Source organism: Haliotis rubra, unplaced genomic scaffold (assembly GCF_003918875.1).
Source record: "Haliotis rubra isolate DU_JTF1 unplaced genomic scaffold, ASM391887v1 Scf694, whole genome shotgun sequence".
Lineage (NCBI taxonomy): Eukaryota > Metazoa > Mollusca > Gastropoda > Lepetellida > Haliotidae > Haliotis > Haliotis rubra.
The window spans coordinates 305,565-326,220 of NW_025767406.1; the positions used below are offsets into that span (position 1 = coordinate 305,565).

The 20,656-nt window shown below is 40.4% G+C and overlaps 1 protein-coding gene across 1 annotated transcript in view; it reads right to left on the reverse strand.

Annotated features, from left to right (window-relative positions):
* The window catches only part of LOC124258465, a 95,957-nt gene extending 76,653 nt beyond the window's left edge, over positions 1-19,304 (reverse strand). Inside the window, exons 1-2 of the mRNA XM_046692564.1 lie at positions 18,764-19,304; positions 18,635-18,725 (exon numbers count right to left, since the gene is read on the reverse strand). Of these exons, the coding sequence (XP_046548520.1) occupies positions 18,635-18,710 (76 nt within the window). The 5' untranslated portion in view covers positions 18,711-18,725; positions 18,764-19,304. The remainder of the gene's footprint in view (positions 1-18,634; positions 18,726-18,763) is intronic.
* Between the last annotated feature and the right edge of the window lie 1,352 nt (positions 19,305-20,656).

The following is a 20,656-nucleotide window of genomic DNA, read 5'->3' on the forward strand; positions in this document are numbered from 1 at the left end:
TTTCATGCAAAGGATGGAATCATTTTCAGAACTTAAATGTTGTCAAATACATTTGAAACTATATACTCCCGATCTCTGCCCAAGATGTGTCGTGTTGATATTTGCTGCTGGGTCTCTCTAACTTCATCAAAAGCCAGCCCAAAATGGCACATTCAAAGATGATGTATTTGATTTGATTTGACAGGTCGTTAAAACTGTATCGTTAGATGTAACTTCAGGAATATTTATCAAAACATCACAATTTTATAGTTTGTTTTGCCACATGAAGAAATATTTCTTTGGTATGGTTTTCAAAGAAATGTCCTCTTTCTCTCCAACGTGTCGGAATTTTTAATGGTGTACATTAAATGTTCGACAGTAAATGTGTGCTTTTGAAGCAGTTCTTTAATGTTGAGCTCAAGACATCCCGAAGGTCTATTCGAAGACTGCAATATGAGCCATTCGTTTTCTGCAGTCCCGTCTGCAACGATGTAGATCATTGTATTGCATTAGACGAACACTTTCTTATGTCAGTTGACCAGTTTCAGCAATGACACCAAGGGAGTGTCTCAGGGACGAAATGACCACTACAAGACAAATCGACCCACATAACGCATAAAGGTCATAATCAAAAGAAACCTCTGTTGAAAGCGAAGTCCTTTCCCACTATAGGAAGCATGGCATATACCGTTTCCACACCCGGTTTAGATACTTGATTCATTCGTTTTGTTAATTGCGATTTAGGACAGATATTAAAAAACAAAATCTGTACACGATTCTGATTGTAAATGCATAGATGTTTGGGTACCCGATAGTGGGTGGTTTGGGAAAATCGATGGTATTAAGAAGCTGAACAGCATAACGTATCCTTACTAGACTACCCTCCATGTTGACATGAAGGAGCGGATACAGCTTTTTGATAAAATGTGTGTGTGTGTGTGTGTGTGCACCCCTGCACCCCCCTCTGGATCCGCCTATGACATGGAGCTTGACAGTGCTAGTACGAAGCTGTTACAATACCGTCGTGCCGTATTTAAATATTAATAATCAAACAAAATATGAGGAATAGTCGGTGGTTGAACAAAGTGTTGAATTCTTGCGCAGATCGAACATCTTAGTCACAGAACCAAAATTAGTCATTTTACAACGCACCACAGTATGGAAAATATCATCAAGATACATCTGATTGTCCCGAATTTAAATGTCAAAAGATACCACTGAGCACGTGTTATGGCACACAAAAGTGCCATAACACACCCGTGATACATCTTCATTGCCAATAACACTCAAGACCCCACACTTGCTGTGTCTGGAGACATGTTTTAACCTCTTCCACCCGAGTGTCCACCTAATGATGTACCCTACTCACAAAATAAACTGTTTACGATGCTATTTTAAGGATCATTAATGAACATTTCTGTTACGAAATTGTGTCCCAACCGCAAGTGTATATAGATTGCGCGTTTGACCATTCACTACGCATGATGTGAAGACAGGGCCAGTAAAAGAGTTTAATGATATATAACGGCGCCATCTGACGGTAGCATCAAAGGGGGACAATCGATGGCGACATTTCAACCGTCCCCTATTGGGATAATAAAATATTGCAACAGTAATTTCTGTCTAATGAACTCCTCTTACAGCATGACCAACTTAGTCAATAGTGCTTACACGATGAAAGTCATGTACATCACTGTTACCCTTCCAAACTTCCAACTTTCCATTGATTCCATACTACTAGCGTTTGCCCTATGATTATTCTAAACTGTCAGTTTCACAAAACACTTCCAAAGGGAGATTGATTTCGGATATCTGACTCTTTCTCGTTAACGTTAAAAATGTTTCCTTAATCAAAGCGGCACGGGGACCTTCTGTCCAAGATTCCTTCCACAAGAAACACAACTGGCTACTGGAAGCGATTGAAACGGATTTAAACAGATTACGGTGTGACACACAGAGCTGTACACAAACTATGTTCTGATTGCAGGAGAACCAGGCAGTGTTGGAGAATATCTTTCTAATCAATAGAATTGCTATGACGCCGCTATGCATTGAATCTGGATTTAGGCTTACATAGTCCCATGAATTAGAGGGCAAGAAAGAATTGTGGCTTGAAGTCTTTTTGTATCTCCTTTCCATAATGCCTTAATCGCTACCCAAATGAATATGACGTGCGCATCAGTTCATTTGGTTGTATTGTTAGTGTTGCAGCGTGAAGTGATAGTTGGGGTAGTGAAATGATAGTTGGAGGAGTGAAATGATAGTTGGAGAAGTGAAATGATAGTTGGGGTAGTGAAATGATAGTTGGAGAAGTGAAATGATAGTTGGAGGAGTGAAATGATAGTTGGAGAAGTGAAATGATAGTTGGAGAAGTGAAATGATAGTTGGGGTAGTGAAATGATAGTTGGAGGAGTGAAATGATAGTTGGAGAAGTGAAATGATAGTTGGAGAAGTGAAGTGATAGTTGGGGTAGTGAAATGATAGTTGGAGGAAGTGAAATGATAGTTGGAGAAGTGAAATGATAGTTGGAGAAGTGAAATGATATCCACCAAGAGTGAAATGATAGTTGGAGGAGTGAAATGATAGTTGGAGAAGTGAAATGATAGTTGGTGGAAGTGGAATGATAGTTGGAGTAGTGAAATGATAGTTGTTGAGAGGAGTGAAATGATAGTTGGAGAGTGAAATGATAGTTGGAGAAGGAGTTCAAATGATAGTTGAGAAGTGAAATGATAGTTGGAGAAGTGAAATGATAGTTGGAGAAGTGAAATGATAGTTGGAGAAGTGAAATGATAGTTGGGGTAGTGAAATGATAGTTGGAGAAGTGAAATGATAGTTGGAGAAGTGAAATGATAGTTGGAGAAGTGAAATGATAGTTGCCGCGTGATTTGACAGTTGGAGTAGTGAAGTGATAGTTGGAGGAGTGAAGTGATAGTTGGGGTAGTGAAATGATAGTTTGAGAAGTGAAATGATAGTTGGAGAAGTGAAATGATAGTTGGAGAAGTGAAGTGATAGTTGGGGTAGTGAAATGATAGTTGGAGGAGTGAAATGATAGTTGGAGAAGTGAAATGATAGTTGGAGAAGTGAAATGATAGTTGGGGTAGTGAAATGATAGTTGGAGAAGTGAAATGATAGTTGGAGTAGTGAAATGATAGTTGGAGAAGTGAAATGATAGTTGCCGCGTGATTTGACAGTTGGAGTAGTGAAGTGATAGTTGGAGAAGTGAAATGATAGTTGGAGGAGTGAAATGATAGTTGGAGGAGTGAAATGATAGTTGGAGAAGTGAAGTGATAGTTGGGGTAGTGAAATGATAGTTGGAGAAGTGAAGTGATAGTTGGGGTAGTGAAATGACAGTTGGAGTAGTGAAATGATAGTTGGGGTAGTGAAATGATAGTTGGAGAAGTGAAGTGATAGTTGGGGTAGTGAAATGACAGTTGGAGTAGTGAAATGATAGTTGGGGTAGTGAAATGATAGTTGGAGAAGTGAAGTGATAGTTGGGGTAGTGAAATGACAGTTGCAAGATTCTTTAAAGTGAAATGATAGTTGGAGTAGTGAAATGATAGTTGGAGAAGTGAAGTGATAGTTGGAGAAGTGAAGTGATAGTTGGGGTAGTGAAATGACAGTTGGAGTAGTGAAGTGATAGTTGGAGGAGTGAAATGATAGTTGGAGAAGTGAAATGATAGTTGGAGGAGTGAAATGATAGTTGGAGAAGTGAAATGATAGTTGGAGAAGTGAAATGATAGTTGGAGTAGTGAAATGATAGTTTGAGTAGTGAAATGATAGTTGGAAAAGTGACATGATAGTTGTGCTCTTTTGAAAACAAAACGCACTATCATGTTTCCATATCAATTGAAAAACTCTAAATGTGTATGAAGTAATTAATTCTTTCACGATGACATTATGGGCTAATCCACCAAGAACGGCGTCGTATATCCGCTATCTATCCGAGTATCTTGATTAAGTAGGCAAGTTCACTTAAACAAACGTGTTCGCTCCATGATCCTTTAAGAACTCAGCGAACCCCACATACCGTTTATCCTCCCATAGCTGTCTACACAGTAAGGCAGTATACACCAGGTTAAATACCGTATATCTTCACATAAGAGTATATATAACATGCCAGGGTGGCACACAGTAAGGCAGTATACACCAGGTTAAATACCGTATATCTTCACATAAGAGTATATATAACATGCCAGGATGGCACACAGTAAGGCAGTATACACCAGGTTAAATACCGTATATCTTCACATAAGAGTATATATAACATGCCAGGATGGCACACAGTAAGGCAGTATACACCAGGTTAAATACCGTATATCTTCACATAAGAGTATATATAACATGCCAGGATGGCACACAGTAAGGCAGTATACACCAGGTTAAATACCGTATATCTTCACATAAGAGTATATATAACATGCCAGGATGGCACACAGTACAGGTAAAGGCAGTATACACCAGGTTAAATACCGTATATCTTCACATAAGAGTATATATAACATGCCAGGATGGCACACAGTAAGGCAGTATACACCAGGTTAAATACCGTATATCTTCACATAAGAGTATATATAACATGCCAGGATGGCACACTGTAAGGCAGTATACACCAGGTTAAATACCGTATATCTTCACATAAGAGTATATATAACATGCCAGGATGGCACACAGTAAGGCAGTATACACCAGGTTAAATGCTTCCAGTGGCAGAGTAAAGCCAAAATAAATGTAACGCCGATAATTTTAATGAAACCTGGGTTAAAAAATGTAACATTAATTGATAATTGATTATCATCAATAATTAATCAAGTAACGCGAGTTGGCACTCCGGGCGATGGACCCCCCAAAATGCTCCCTCACGTTAATCAGAGAAAGTCCGGTAGATCTAAATGACGCTATTTTCTCCAAGATGGAAATATCCGTCACTAGCTGCAAACCTTTTCGCAGTCAAACACTCTAAAAAGGATTTAACACGTAACAAACGTCAGCTTGTAATAAGCTTACGGCCAATGTACCGAATGATCGGTTTAAGAAACACACATACGTTTGAAAAGATGGCTGTTTAAAGTCTAAATAAAACTATACGGCGTGACACAGCTCATCCCTGCCCTGGCAATCACTGCAGATCGAAGCATTCACCGGCCACGTCGTCTTCCGTGCAGTCATGGCGTCTCGGCATGACGCGGAAGTGTACCATGAGCTGAGGAAATGTGATTACTGCTGCCACACCCCATGTGTGGCTTGTTTCGAATACTTGCTGTTTAACGCCGCACTTATCAATGGTCAAGGTATATGATGACGACCTATAAGTAATGGAGTCTTGAACAAAATCTGACATCATGAGCATCGATCCACGTGTACGTTTTGTTTGTTTGTTGTTTAACGCCGCACTCATCAATGGTCAAGGTATATGATGACGACCTATAAGTAATGGCGTCTTGAACAAATAATCTGACATCATGAGCATCGATCCACGTGTACGTTTTGTTTGTTTGTTGTTTAACGCCGCACTCATCAATGGTCAAGGTATATGATGACGACCTATAAGTAATGGCGTCTTGAACAAATAATCTGACATCATGAGCATCGATCCACGTGTACGTTTTGTTTGTTTGTTGTTTAACGCCGCACTCATCAATGGTCAAGGTATATGATGACGACCTGGAAGTAATGGCGTCTTGAACAAATGATCCGACATCATGAACATCGATCCACGTGTACGTTATGTTTGTTTGTTTGTTTGTTGTTTAACGCCCACACTCAGCAATAGTCAAGGTATATGGTAGATTACCTGTAAGTATTGGAGTCTTGAACAAATGATCCGACATCATGAACATCGATCCACGTGAAAGTTTTGTTTATTTGTTTGTTTGTTGTTTAACGCCGCACTCAGCAATAGTCAAGGTATATGGTATATTACCTGGAAGTATTGGAGTCTTGAACAAATGATCCGACATCATGAACACCGATTCACGTGTACGTTTTGTTTGTTTGTTTGTTGTTTAACGCCGCACTCACCAATGGTCACGGAAAATGACCACGGTATGTAAGAAATGGTTTCTTGACCAAACAATCTGACATGAACATCGATCCACTTGAAAGGGATTCGATGACAATTAAGCAAGTCAGCAGCCAGTGCGACTAGTCCCCCCAGTAGATTTGTTTGTTTGGTTCTGGGAATCTATATTCTCCTCCGGAATATAGGTGTGATTGCTTCGTATATAACTGTAAAAATATAATAAACATGTTGTGAATGTGCGTATGTCAGTGTGTTTGCGCGTGTGTGTAGCGTGTGCGTACACATCACACTTTGAAGAAATGCTAATTGTTATCTAACCATTGAAAATCACCGGTGTGGTGATATACCTCTTGTTAAATAATGGATGATTCTCCCAATGATCAAGCATTACGTATTTGATGATTACGTATAGGATTGTCATGTCCAAGGGATGATGGCTAAGACGTACGTTTAGGATTTGAGATGGAAAACGTTGGTGATGTCTATTACTATACCTCTTGATAAATAATGGGTTTCATCTATGATCAAGCATAACGAAGTTCATCATAGGATATGATCACGGATGCTGATCAAGATGTAGTTTTAGGATTTGAGATGGAAAACGTTCGTGATGTCTATTACTATACCTCTTGATAAATAATGGGTTTTATCTATGATCAAGCATTACAAAGTTGATCACAGGATTGTCATGTCCAAGGGATGATGGCTAAGACGTACGTTTAGGATTTGAGATGGAAAACGTTGGTGATGTCTGTTGCTATACCTCTTAATACTGGGTTTCATCTATGATCAAGCATTACGAAGTTAATGATAGGATTGTCATGTCCACGGATGATGGCTAAGACGTACGTTTAGGATTTGAGATGGAAAACGTTGGTGATGTCTATTGCTATACCTCTTGATAAATAATGGGTTTCATCTATGATCAAGTATTACGAACTTGATCATAGGATTGTCATGTCCACGGATGATGATCAAGATGTAGTTTTAGGATTTGAGATGGAAACGTAAAGGCAGAAGGTTTTCTCGTCTTATGCCAATATTTTAGTCCAAGCATATACGGCCCCTATGTCATAGCGTTTGGACCAAGGGAATCAGTGGTCAATATTATGAGAGTATCATCTGGATAGGAAAGAATATATTTTATAAAAAGAATACGTATTATGTCTTTCCTGTTTCAAAGTATTGTCGGGCGAACAGTAACAAATCATTGAAATTAGTCTTTCCTAAGTCACTTTCTTCCAGGGTTTGTTTATTTGCCGAGATTAGTCTACATTTAATAATGTTCCATGGATGTTTGACATGTAGGCTGTTTCAGTCATAAGGTTGACATACGTTTAAGACGAGGTTTGCTAATAGAAGGCTTCAACATCTTATAACTCGAGTGAATATTTTAAAATTATGAAAATTGAAATTGTACTGAAAAACTGAATTCTGCCTTAATGAAGAACGCCTAACATTTGTTCAGTTCAGATGTAGTCGAACAAAACAAAATATTCCACTTAAGGTCGAAATACATGAAACGGCAATTTAAAGCCGGATAAGGAATGTCAAACATAATCTTTGTCCGTAAAACAAAACAGTGCATGTGTCTGTAACATCTGAGAGGGAATTCTGGACACGAGTTGTAAATGTGTGTGTATTATCCAAGAGATGGCGTGAGGGGGACTGAATGAATTAAATAATGACATCAAGAGATCCAATATCGAGATCGAAATATATCCTGAATTGCATATATTTAAATGACAAGGATATATGTTTTGTACAAAGGTTAAGATCATTAGATCATTTCTGCGTAATAATGTATAGTACAATGGTGGAGAGAGACGTGGGTAGTTAGTTTGTGTGTGTGTGTGTGTGAGTGAGTGAGAGAGAGAGTTAGTGAGTGAGTGAGTGAGTGAGAGACAGTATATATGTGTGTGTGCGTGCGTGTGTGTATATATATGTGCATGTGTGTGTGAGAGAGAGGAAGGGTATGAACGTCTGTGTGGGTATGTGCGTGTGTGTGTACGTACGTGTGTGGGCGCGCATTGTGTTCCCGAGTGTCAGCTACAGCCCCAACTCTAGATTGACGCCAATCATTTCAAGTTATTGTCAGTATTAAGTAGAGCCAGTTAGTGCTAATCTTTAAAGAGATGACATAAAGGCCAAATTCACTCCTGCAAAATATAGATTGTTTCCCAGTCTGCACTGACAATCTTCCACCCAGTGATGAGGTCAGGTTGTTTACTGTAGGTTATTCTTGTACGATTGTATAGATCGTTCTCAAAGTCACTGTACAATGATTTTCTTGATTATGTTTATTTTCTGACTTAACTTTACTTTAAGAGAGGAATGTACACTGAGTGAATATACATTGATACGGCTTTTACTTACACAGCCAGTGTTTGACAAGACGGTCAGGAACCGAGTCAAACATTTATGAAGGTAAATACAGAATACGAACAATTTGGCAAACACGAGCAGATACGTTATAAGGATCAGCGGCTTACACGGACTGAAGGCAAACAATACAAGTAATAATGCTCTATTCATATTCCTTCACTGAAACATACCACGATGGGCTAACACGGCAGTGGAGTGACAACAGTTCTCAAAGAATTGCACTGGCTACCAGTGAGACAGAGTCATGTTAAACTGCTGTTGTTTGTCTACAAATCGCTGAATGGTCTGGCTACAAGTGCAGCATAGCCGTGCTGAACTGCTGCTATTTGTCTGCATGCCTCTTAATGGTCTCGCTCCAGTGTAACAGCAAGAACTTTAGATTTTTCAAACCGAACGGGTATCACTATCTGAATGCCAATAACGGATGATGGATTGGCTTTGAGGTGAAATGTACGGAATCTAACGGCGGAATTTTAGATTCTTGCCTGTGCAAATTTGTGAGCCATTGAAATTATACCATACCGTAGATAAAATACCCAGACATTTTACGAACTCCGAACCAGTCTTCTTTGTTTAAATCTCCGTATTGCCAAGAGCCAGGGCAACTACAAGTTTCATATTTTAACTTCTTTTGGTATGACGCTACCGAGAGTCGAACACCGACGTTCATTTCTCTGGACAGAAGCTCTATCCACTAAACCACAATCTCTGCCTTCGGAACATGAAATGGTTGAAACTGTAAAATAGACAAATCTGGTTATGCTAAAGTAAGTTTGAGAACTGGCGACTCTTTTGGGAGACTCGGTTAGAAGAGAGAACCATCGAACATTCCCTAGCACACGTTCTACCCACAACACTACGGAGGCGGTCATTCATGTTCAATTCCAACATCGGTACAATGTATGACGTAAACCGTCTGGGCGTGAACCGCTTTGATATGGCTAGGCTATTATTGAAAGACTAAACTGACGTCACTTTTAAAATGACCTCATTAAAGGAGGAAAACAGTTTTACGGTCACTGCATGGGATACTGGACCATTTGGATGACTTGCTCGTGGTACGGATGACCTCAAACTCAAATATGGAACATCACCATGGCAGTATCCCAGAGGGGCGGTGGGGTAGCCTAGTGGTTAAAGCGTTGGCTCGTCACGCCGAAGACCCGGGTTCGAATCCCCACATGGGTACAATGTGTGAAGCCCATTTCTGGTGTCCCCGCTGTGATGTTGCTGGAATATTGCTAAAAGCGGCGTTAAACTAAACTCAGTCAGTCAGTCTCCCAGAATAATGAAGTCTTTCTTTTTTATCATATGCAACTTTCCAGATAATTGTAATCACGGGATGTAAGTCATTGTGATCACGGGTCATTATCACAAGTCATTGTGAAATCAACGTTTTGTGTCCGGCGTCATCAGAATGTCAACACACATCAACAATACTAGCGATGTAATTTGTGTATGACACAATGGTGCAAAAATAAAATCTATAAAGGACAATAGATGGATAACAAAAGCTCTTCTGTAAAGCCAAATTTGTGTTCCGCACCGTATGAACATCATTATGCATGACTTTGCGCATTCACACTTGTTGAGACCCTGTCATATGAACCCATTGTGGACAAAGTAAGGCATCAAATATAGCTCCAGCGTCATGAATACCACACGTTTAGTACTAAACAATAAAATCCAAGGGGAATATTCAAATTAGTCACACATAGACAAATATTCACATTGCTCACAGCACCACCAAAATAATGTCGTAACTGACAGGTTACAGCGCCGATGCACCCGACGAAGGCTTTGTATTCCCTTGTCATGCCCGTTATTGACGGCAGGTGTTTTATAGGAGATAGTGCTGCTGTTACTCCCTACCAACAAAGGCAACCATGAGAACAAAAGGAATGTTGTAATAGCCTTGATGGTTGTTGATAACATGTTCCCCTAGGAACTGCCCTTGCCAGCAGATCTCTTTCCACAACTGAAATAAACTGTAGCCGTGATTTGTAAATCAGGACATTGTATCGAAGCGCGTTTATTGTCTTGTATCAGAAAGTAGATTTTATAAAGAACGGCGAGCAGTTGTTTTGGGGAGTTTTAAAAAAATAATCCTCGCTTAAGTAAGGTTTATTGCTCGGCGCAAGCATTTCTCAATTGTCCGCACTAACACATCAGGCATAATTGACGTTAAAACATTTTATATGCTTTCTTATTGATCCGTAATTCGAAATGTCCAATTTCTTAAAGGGGCAGTTTAAGTAAGTATGACATGTGGAGTGAACACACGTTACTGTTTTCTGCGAAGTAGTTGATCGTTTTTCATGGCTGTTTGCCCTGGCAAACCTAAACCACGAAGGTTGGGATAACATATTGCGACATGTATTCTTAAATGCATATATACTTGATCCTGGTCAGCATGAAGCACTTCCATAACTGCCGGGGAGGGTGTGAAGCTGAATCATCCAGTTTCGACCTCCGCTTGGGGTAAGGTGGATAGTGGCTCTATTTGTTTATAGTCTGTTTGCAGTGAAAACGTACCGATGAATTTGACTTTAAACAAGAAAGTAAATCGAATAAAGTGAAATTAAGATTGCGAATCCATAAATAATTTTACCTTGCCAACTGAACATTTAAATATCAGAATTTTATTAAACTTAGGATAAAAGTTGTTTAACAAACGATCATAGTTTCAAATCGTTATTATTGGTTTGTATTACAAGGGTGTAAGCACATTAAATGAAACACCGAGAACAAGTTAACGCTCATCACTTACCGCACGTGCAATTGTTTCAGTGTTCCAACTACTGAGCTTACCCCCATGTAATACAAACCAATAATAGTGATTTGAATCTATGATCGTTTGTTAAACAACTTTTATCCTAAGATGAATAAAATTCTGAGATTCAAATGTTCAATTGGCAAGGTAAAATTATGAGGATTCGCAATCTTAATTTCACTTTATTTGATTTACTTTTTTGTTTAAAGTCAAATTCATCGGTACGTTTTCACTGCAAACAGACTATAGTTATACTCTTAATAAGCCTGGAAGGGCGACATGGTGTTTACCTCCTGTGTCATTCAAGGGGGACTACTCCTGTCTAGCATGAAATGTATGTTGTCTTAAAGAATACACCCTAGGAAGAATAGTGAGTGAGTATCGTTTTACGCCGCTTTTAGCAATATTCCAGCAATATTACTGCGGGGGACACCAGAAATGGGCTGCACACATTGTACCCATGTTGGGAATTGGCGTGACGAGCCAAAGCTTGAACCACTAGGCTACCCCACCGCCCCCCTCCGAAGGATATGTTGTTTGTTGAATGCCCTCACTGCTGTATGTGTTTTAAGTGTCCGACTAGTTCCTCTTTAACAGTAGGTAAATTTCAACCAGTTCACGACGAGCCAACGTTACGTTGTAAACGTTATGAGTTTTGGATTCGAACCAAAAATTAAAGCATCCATTGATTTATATACTGCGAACTGGACCAGTAACAAATGAGTGAGTTTAGTTTTAGCAATATTCCAGCAATATCACGACGGGGGACACCAAAAATGGGCTTCACACATTGTAGATGTGGGAATTGACGAGCGAACGCTTTAACCACTAAGCTACCCCACCGGCCCGTGACAAATGACGGCCTTAGGGTGAATGAATACAGAATTCGGTTATCATTTTCGATATCGAACTGGATCATCTAAGAACATTGTATTAATATCCAATAAAATCAATATTTTGCAACGACCGTGTCTTTCTATGAGTGATAGTGACATAAAGGATGATGAAAATTAAACACCATCAAGGCGAGCTGTGTGTTCACCTGTACGTGGGTTAAACAACATTCTCCTGAAGAGACAGTGTTTTACTCAACTGAACATCAATAAAGAGGCATGTGGACCTTTTTCCCGCGTTGGATTGGGGATTATTTCAGCCTCGCTTTATCGCGCATTATCTAAAAGGCGTGAGTGAAAGAATGCATCATGCAGGCGCTCGAGTGTCTCAACACCGGCAGATGCTTCACAGGGCATGACTCTTCCATTTAATCGTTGATCTCTGGACACAATTGACACCTAAACAAAATGCGTATCTCTACTCTTGGGGACCGTTTATATAGCTTCCCTCGTCGGTGTCTGGTAAATTGGTGCTTTGCAGATACACTTGTGTGAGCAATGGGGAACCTGCATGGAACGCTGTGGTTGAAGCAGTGGGTGAGAGGTATATCATAGAACTCTGGAGTGTGTGTTTAGAGACAAATCCCATCAAGCACGGGGAGGCACCAGCTGTATCGTGTAACACACCTCAAGCTATTTGTCTGACGACTGGCGTGACAGTCCCACAAGTAACACACAGAAAGCGGGATCAGAATTATTTCATCAAGGAAGGAGTTGGCGGAAATCAGTGTTGTGCCTGGTCTGTGGTATGGAGGTGTGCTGTGATACTCAGTCTGGGTGGTATTGTGCTGTGAGTGAATCTGAATGTGAAAATCCGCTTGTGTTGTATGGTGGGGTCTGTGATCTGTTTTGTGGTATGGAGGTGTGCTGTGATACTCAGTCTGGGTGGTATTGTGCTGTGAGTGAATCTGAATGTGAAAATCCGCTTGTGTTGTATGGTGGGGTCTGTGATCTGTTTTGTGGTATGGAGGTGTGCTGTGATACTCATTCTGGGTGGTATTGTGCTGTGAGTGAATCTGAATGTGAAAATCCGCTTGTGTTGTATCTGATCTGTTTTGTGGTAAAATCCGCTTGATACTCAGTCTGGGTGGTATTGTGCTGTGAGTGAATCTGAATTTGAAAATCCGCTTGTGTTGTATGGTGGGGTCTGTGATCTGTTTTGTGAGTGTGTGAGTGTGTGTGTGAGAGAGAGAGAGAGAGAAAGAGAGAAAGAAAGAGTGAGATAGAGAGAGTGATGTTTGAGTGTGAGTGCGTGTGTGTGAGAGGGTGATGTTTGAGTGTGTGTGTGTGTGTGAGTGTGAGAGAGTGATGCTTGAGTGTGTGTGAGGTGTGTGAGAGATGTTTGAATGTGTGTGAGAGAGAGTGATGTTTGAGTGTGTGTATGTGAGTGTGAGAGAGTGAGTGATGCTTGAGTGTGTGTGTGTGAGTGAGAGACTGATGTTTGAGTGTGTGAGGTGTGTGAGATAGATGTTTTGTGTTTGTGTGTGATGTGTGATGTTTGTGTGTGTGTGTGAGTGAGAGAGTGAGAGAGTGATGCTTGAGTGTGTGTGTGTGTGAGAGAGAGAGAGAGAGAGAGAGAGAGAGAGAGAGAGAGAGAGAGAGAGAGAGAGAGAGAGAGAGAGAGAGAGATAGATATGGAGAGAGAGCGAGAGAGGTGTTTGAGTGAAAAAGAATAATTAACCAGCTACAAAACTTGACGTTTTAGAATAACATTTGAGTGGAGCATGGGTGTTATATCACTTTATACATGCATAATACAGCATCTGTACTTTAGACGAACCATATATGTACGTTGCAATATGTTCAACACAGATTCCATGTACGATATTCAGCAGTACATTCTTGCGTTCACGTCGTTGCACTATGTAACTTCAGTAATTCTATATTGATTTTCCCCATTTTAACATATCCTGGATATATCGTCTTTAGAACATACTGACAGTCTTAGCATTATTCGTTTCCTGGTCAATGATCCTTCCCAACATAGCTACTCTGATTGTTGAAGAAGTTGTTCATTTCAGTGATCTACCAATGTCAGAAAACTACAGCTATGTGAGATGTCCGACATGGGTAGTCAGTGTAGAAAGCTGTTTACGCCGATGAATCTAGTCAATTGTAAACATACAACAGCCAAGTCGACACCGAGAGTCGAGTTTTCTAGAGAACGTAAAGACACTTAGGCGTGCTTCGTTACAACATTAATGACTTAAGAGACCTGGCTTCGCATGGTTCTGAGTGTTTTGATAGAACTAGGGAAGCATTTTGTTCCTGTAGAGTTCAATTGCGAAAACATAATTGGAAATGAATCGATATATTCATCCATAAAACATCAATCGTTTTGCCTCTGAAAAGATGCAGTTGAAGAAAATCAAATATGAAATGAAACACTTATAGTGGAAAGAGGCAGCGGATTTGTTGAAAGAAGAATGAAATCTCAGAGTTACATGGTGGATCATTACGGTTATTTAGTGGACCACATGGTGGGTCACCACAGTTACATAGCGGATCACAACAGTTACATGGTGGATGTAGTAGATAATAACAGTTACATGTTGGATCATCACGGTTACATAGTGGACTAAATATAGGATCACTACAGTTACATAGTGGATCATCACGGTTACATAGTGGATCATCACGGTTACATAGTGGATCATCACAGTTACATAGTGGACGTCCACATTTACATAGTGGATCATCACGGTTACATAGTGGATCACTACAGTTACATAGTGGATCATCACGGTTACATAGTGGATCATCACGGTTACATAGTGGATCATCACGGTTACATAGTGGATCATCACAGTTACATAGTGGATCATCACGGTTACATAGTGGACGTCCACATTTACATAGTGGATCATCACAGTTACATAGTGGATCATCACGGTTACATAGTGAACGTCCACATTTACATAGTGGATCATCACAGTTACATAGTGGATCATCACAGGAATAGGTAACACAAATGATCCTGTTCCACATGATATATACTAGGAACGAGTCTGAGATAGACAAGACGGGGGCGGTGTGTGGTCCTGTACATAGATCCCAGGTCACACATCAGTTGCATTTTAGCAGCGTTGGTCACGGAGAGTCGTTGTACTTCTGGCCGTGTCCTGCAGCTGGACTCCTGAAAGTTTCTAGGACTTTTGTTTTGCCCGAAGTACACGTGACACATATGAGTTTGTTTAAGATTGCTTCTGTTCATCCAGCAGTAAATGGGTACCCGGTGGTATAAGTCATATGACTATTTTCCTTCTAGCGCCTCACGGGCAGCTTGGTTTAACAGGAGTAATCATGTCCATTATGTTGTGTTGCGCGTGGAGCATGTTCACGTCATAGAAGTGACTTTTGATTGGCATTCTAGAAGCTGAGGAGATGAAGAATGAGGATATGACGTTGATTGACATTAGACATTAGAATCCTACAGATGGACAGAACCTTGTTTTAGTGATGAAGTCAACACTATTTTTCCTTATTGAACACAACTGGAAATTTTAGATATTTTGCTCGCAGTCGGAATTGCCTACCATGTCAATGGTAAATCAATGCCAATAGAATGAGTGAGTGAGTGAGTGAGTGAGTGAGTGAGTTGGGTTAATCCCCACTTCAAACAGTATTCCAGTTATATTTTGGCGTGTACGTCTGGACAAAAGTCCCAAACAATTTCAAGTCTGAGACGTGTACGCCCTTTGGGAGCCCAGGGTACGGGTATTGTGCTGACAAACCTAGATATCCAATCTGGGCGAATCTGGGTTCGAACCCACTGTAGAGATCTCCGGGGTAGCCAACTGAAGCAGCTCGGCACAACGACGACTGGGCCCCTGTGTCCCTTGTCTTCCAGGATGTGCTATAGATTTGTGAGTGAGTATGGTTTTACCCCACTTTTAGCAATATTCCAGCAACATCATGACGGGGAACACCAGAAATGGGCTTCCCATATTGTACCCATGTGGGGAATCGAACCCGGGTCTTCAGCGTGACGAGCGGACGCTTTAACCACTGGGCTACCCCACCGCCACCTATAGGTTTGTACACGTTTGTATACTACAGATAACTGGAACACCAGAGTCAGTCATAGAAAAGCCAAAAAATGACGCGATATTTGGCTGGCAAACCAAGGTCTATGATGACAAAGAATCTTGGATTCGAACTAACGTTCAGCGGATCTTTACACTGTTACAGCATCCACGAAACCACCTCGAATTATGAGCACTTATACAAGGGCCAATAACAATGAATCAATATACATAAAACCCGTTTGCATAAAACTTGTCTCAATTCGCTTGTGCTTTGTGTCCTGCAAAAACTGCAGAATGACATCAAGGTATGAAACATCACCAAAACCGCCAGTAAGATGATACACTTGTTCTCAAACGTTTGTTCAGATAACATCATTGGAAGTAGAAATATCATGACGTGCGATTACATAGACATATTTTCCTTGCCCCGACTCAAATGCGAACCGCACGGTCATACCTGTGATATCGAATCAGTAGATATCCATTTAATATTTTTTTAGCCTAATGGATAATAGCTCATCGTAAAGTTTTTGTCCATTACCACTTGACAAACGGCCGAAATAGTCCACAAAAAGTTAAAGTTAAAAGTTGGAAATTAGTTTTTCAGTCTAACAGTTTCACAAAGCTTTTGCCGTGTAATAACGGGAGGAACTTGATGATGATTTATTCTTGAAAATGGCTTTTCAGAACCTTTCATAAGGACAACAATCTTAGCTATAACAGGGTGCTTTGCACAAGGAAACGATACCCCCGCAGTAGGATTCCTCCACATGTTGACACTATATTCCCTACTGAATCCAAAATGGAATTGCATTCAGTCTTTATTTGATTATTCGGTCGTTGGAAAACTATATATTAGTTCTACTGTCTCCGTCAATAAGGCGTACATAGTAAAAGCGGGGAGTGATTTACTACCGACGTATTTCAAAAGGTTGCATACTATCAGGGAAAGAAACCTTTCAAAAGTTCCCACTTGACCACGGGACCAGTGAGTGGACAATAATTAGTGGTCATGTCTGTACTTCACTGGTACAAAAAAACATTCGTAGATCTACTATCAATTAAACTATCAATACGAAATTCACTGGCCACCAGGACCACTACAAACTTATCATTTAGAGGTCCTGATGAATTTTACTAGCCAGGGACCACAGGACCAGCGTACATTTCGCACACTGCATACTGTATGAGTAAAGGGGAACGTGGGTGGATGGATGAATGGATGGACGGATGGATGGATGGACGGATGGACGGATGGATGGATGGATGGACGGATGGATGAATCAGTTGATTCCCTTCTTAAGAAACAGGTGATTGAGGGTTATGTTAAATGGCAGAGAGTGAAAACAATGTTTAATTTCCTGAAACCCTCAATGTCACTGCACGTAACATTTTGTACATGCATAATTCAACACTGAATTAGTCAAGCGGTATTTGAGCGATATTTTATTTTATCTGATCAAAATTAAATTCCAGTTGCATTATGTACCTTTGGTATTTCCATCACATTAAACAGGGTATCTCCAGTTCACTCAAATTCAAATTTAAAATCAAATAAGTCGTCTCTAGGAAATTTTAGTTTATACTGATTTAACTAGAATTGTAAGCCAAACTAATCGCTTGTGGGTCATCGTTTTGTCACTGGGCTTTTGAAACAAGCTATTCTCGACGTAACATCTAATGAGACAATTAGAATTTTGAACTTTTTCTCTATATGGAAGAAATATCTTAAAATTATATAAACTATATAATCATCAAATCCCACATTTGATGTACTGATTTTGTAAAAGGATACTCTCGCTCTCGCCTTAAATTATAAAGTGAAAATTGTCATACAGAAAGAATACAAATTGCTGACTTACAGATATTTCTTACCCACGAAAAACTATCTCATAGATATAAAATGCTGGTGAGTTGAGGACACAGTTAAACAACGGTAAGCTATCAATGAAAAAATAAAGTCTAATTTAAGGTAATTGGTCCAATACGAATAGTCTTCTGGACATATGTGATTAATGGATTAGTATCTACTTTAGAGAAAGTGGAAATCGATATTCCAAAATACCGAATAGGGTGTTCCTATTTTGCAGATCTAGTCCTGGGGTGAGTGAATATAGATTTTATGTTGAATTCTCAGTTCCCCAAGCATGACGAAACTGGTTTGGACTAATTATTTCAAATTTGAAGAAGTCTGTACAAGTATATATTTAGTTTGAGGTGATGAACAGCTAATAATGAATTAAACAACCGAAACTGGAATCAGTTAATACCGTATCCATTGTCAATATATCAGTTTTTCAAGTCTATAATCTTTTATTGTACAGTGTTTTATAAAATTAAATTAATCATAAAGAAAATGGATTTGGTGCCCATGAGAAATAACATAAAAACAACATGACATCGTGACGCCGTAATGTGCCTAAGTGCATACAGTTGTTATATAGACACAAATCGACACTGACCTCCACGATTCCATCGGGAACGCTATTATCGTCACGATAAGGCTGACACAAGTAATTTGACACCAGAATTCTATTAAATATTTAAGGTAACTTACCTGCAAAACCTCGTGTTGTTATTAGAGCCACACAAACAAAGAAAGCACCGATTCTTGAACAGTTCATGGGAGTCATCGTGTAATAGTAGAGCAAAATATTTGCAACGATGATGGGAACTTCAGAAATAGTTAGTCTTCTTTTTGAAAAAAATATTCTCAATCTGTTTTGACTGTCGAAGAATTTCAGCAAATGAACACCACTTTCTTTCCTAGAACTAAGGATGTATCCAGAACTTTGGACAAGTGATCACGAGCGGATCCTCAGTCTTAAACTTGTACAAAGTAGTCCTTATGTGTTATTGAGGCTTGTAGCAATTCATGTTTCAAAGAGGCGCTTCCTTCCAACTTAACCTGTCTCCTCTGACGTCCGCTCGTTTTGGCGTTTCTGTGCTGTTTCCTCCCAGGTCCGCGCGATTGCTCACTTTCACGTCCGCGCGCGTGATGCCGATGGGCCTGTTTGCCCGCTGGATGCTGGTAGTTGACGCCTTTCCCTCCTACACTATTTGTGGCCGACCCGGCGAATCACATGACCCTCTGGATGCATGGACTGTAGGATTCGATCGAAAACGCCCCAAATGAAATGTCAGTGATTTCCTTGTCGTTAAGAATCAATATGCAGGCAAAACTTATTTGCACGGAGCAAAGGTGTTACTTGGAAGGAGACGGGCCAGACGAGGCAACAACTAAATAGCACAGGGTCTAATGTAGATAGCACTGGTGAAAGGCATTAGTCAAAGAAATGAAAGCTAGAGGGGTGTTAGTAGGGGGGCGATGGGACGTGTTTACAGTGCCCACGCTCATCTATGTATCTGTTGACGTGATGAGGAAATTGGTTAAGCTGACGTATTTCACCCCCATGATAATGAGTTCGGGCGTGTTTCTCGCTCTCCCTCTTCCCCTCCCCCTCTCTCGCTCTTCTCTGAGTTGTGTGTGTGTGATCTTTGTGTGTGTGTTTTTTTTCGTTTAAGAGTGCGCGTGCGTGTGTGAGAGAGGGAGGGGGGGGGGGGGGAGGGAAGGAGAGAGTCAGTCTGTGTTGTTGGAAGCTATAATGAAAGTCATCATGACATCTGTAGAGCGTATGCCGAGTCTATGTTGCTACATGTTGGTATTGGATTTCTAAGTCGTTATAAAGATCACTGTCGATTAACCAGAACCCAGCGAAGTTAAGAATTTAAACAGATCTTACCTAAAAGTCAATGAGGATGCAGCATAACAAGCAAGATTATGAGATGAGATAAGTAGAAGTAGAAATTTTAGAAGAGGAATAGCATGGATCGTGGCTATCAACATGGGCTGCATGCTGGGCCTGATTGCTGGCTATTGCTGGGCCTAGTAGGTGCTGCTTCAATGCAACAGTCTATAAATATGATCATACAGACGGTAAGTTGTTTTTATGAGATCAACAAAATAGGGTCCGTAATATAATCTATTTATCTATGTAGAGGGTTTCTCTAGATTCTCACCTTGGACGAAAATAGACCATGAGTGAGTGAGTATAAGTTTTTTCCTTATAACCTTTTCATTATAAACGTAGTGAACTGTTCCTATACTTGCAGATCATTCTCCTGCAACCCGTGCTTATGGGAAAGGCAAGTAACGGGATCGGATGGTCCAGCTCGCAGACCTAGTTGATGCATGTTATCGAATCCCGGTTGCGTCGATCGATGTTCATGATGTAAATGACGAGACCGTCCGGTCAAGACTTGATTATTTACAAAGAGAGAGTGAGTATGGTTTTACGCCGCTTGCAATTTTCCAGCAATACCACACCGCGGACACCAGGAATGGGCTTCACGCAGGAATAGAACCCGGGTCTTCGGCTTGATGAGCGAACACTTTAGCCACGAGGCTATCCTACTGCCCCCGAGGCCAAGAGTGTCCAGTCATCGTTGGGGTTGCCAACTTTAGGCGTGTCAGATTCTAGTGGTCGTTGGTTCGAATCCACCATCCACAGGTTGGTCAGCAGCTAACCCTTGCAGGAATGTTTCATCAAACTGGAAAAAGGCTTGATTCACTTTGTTA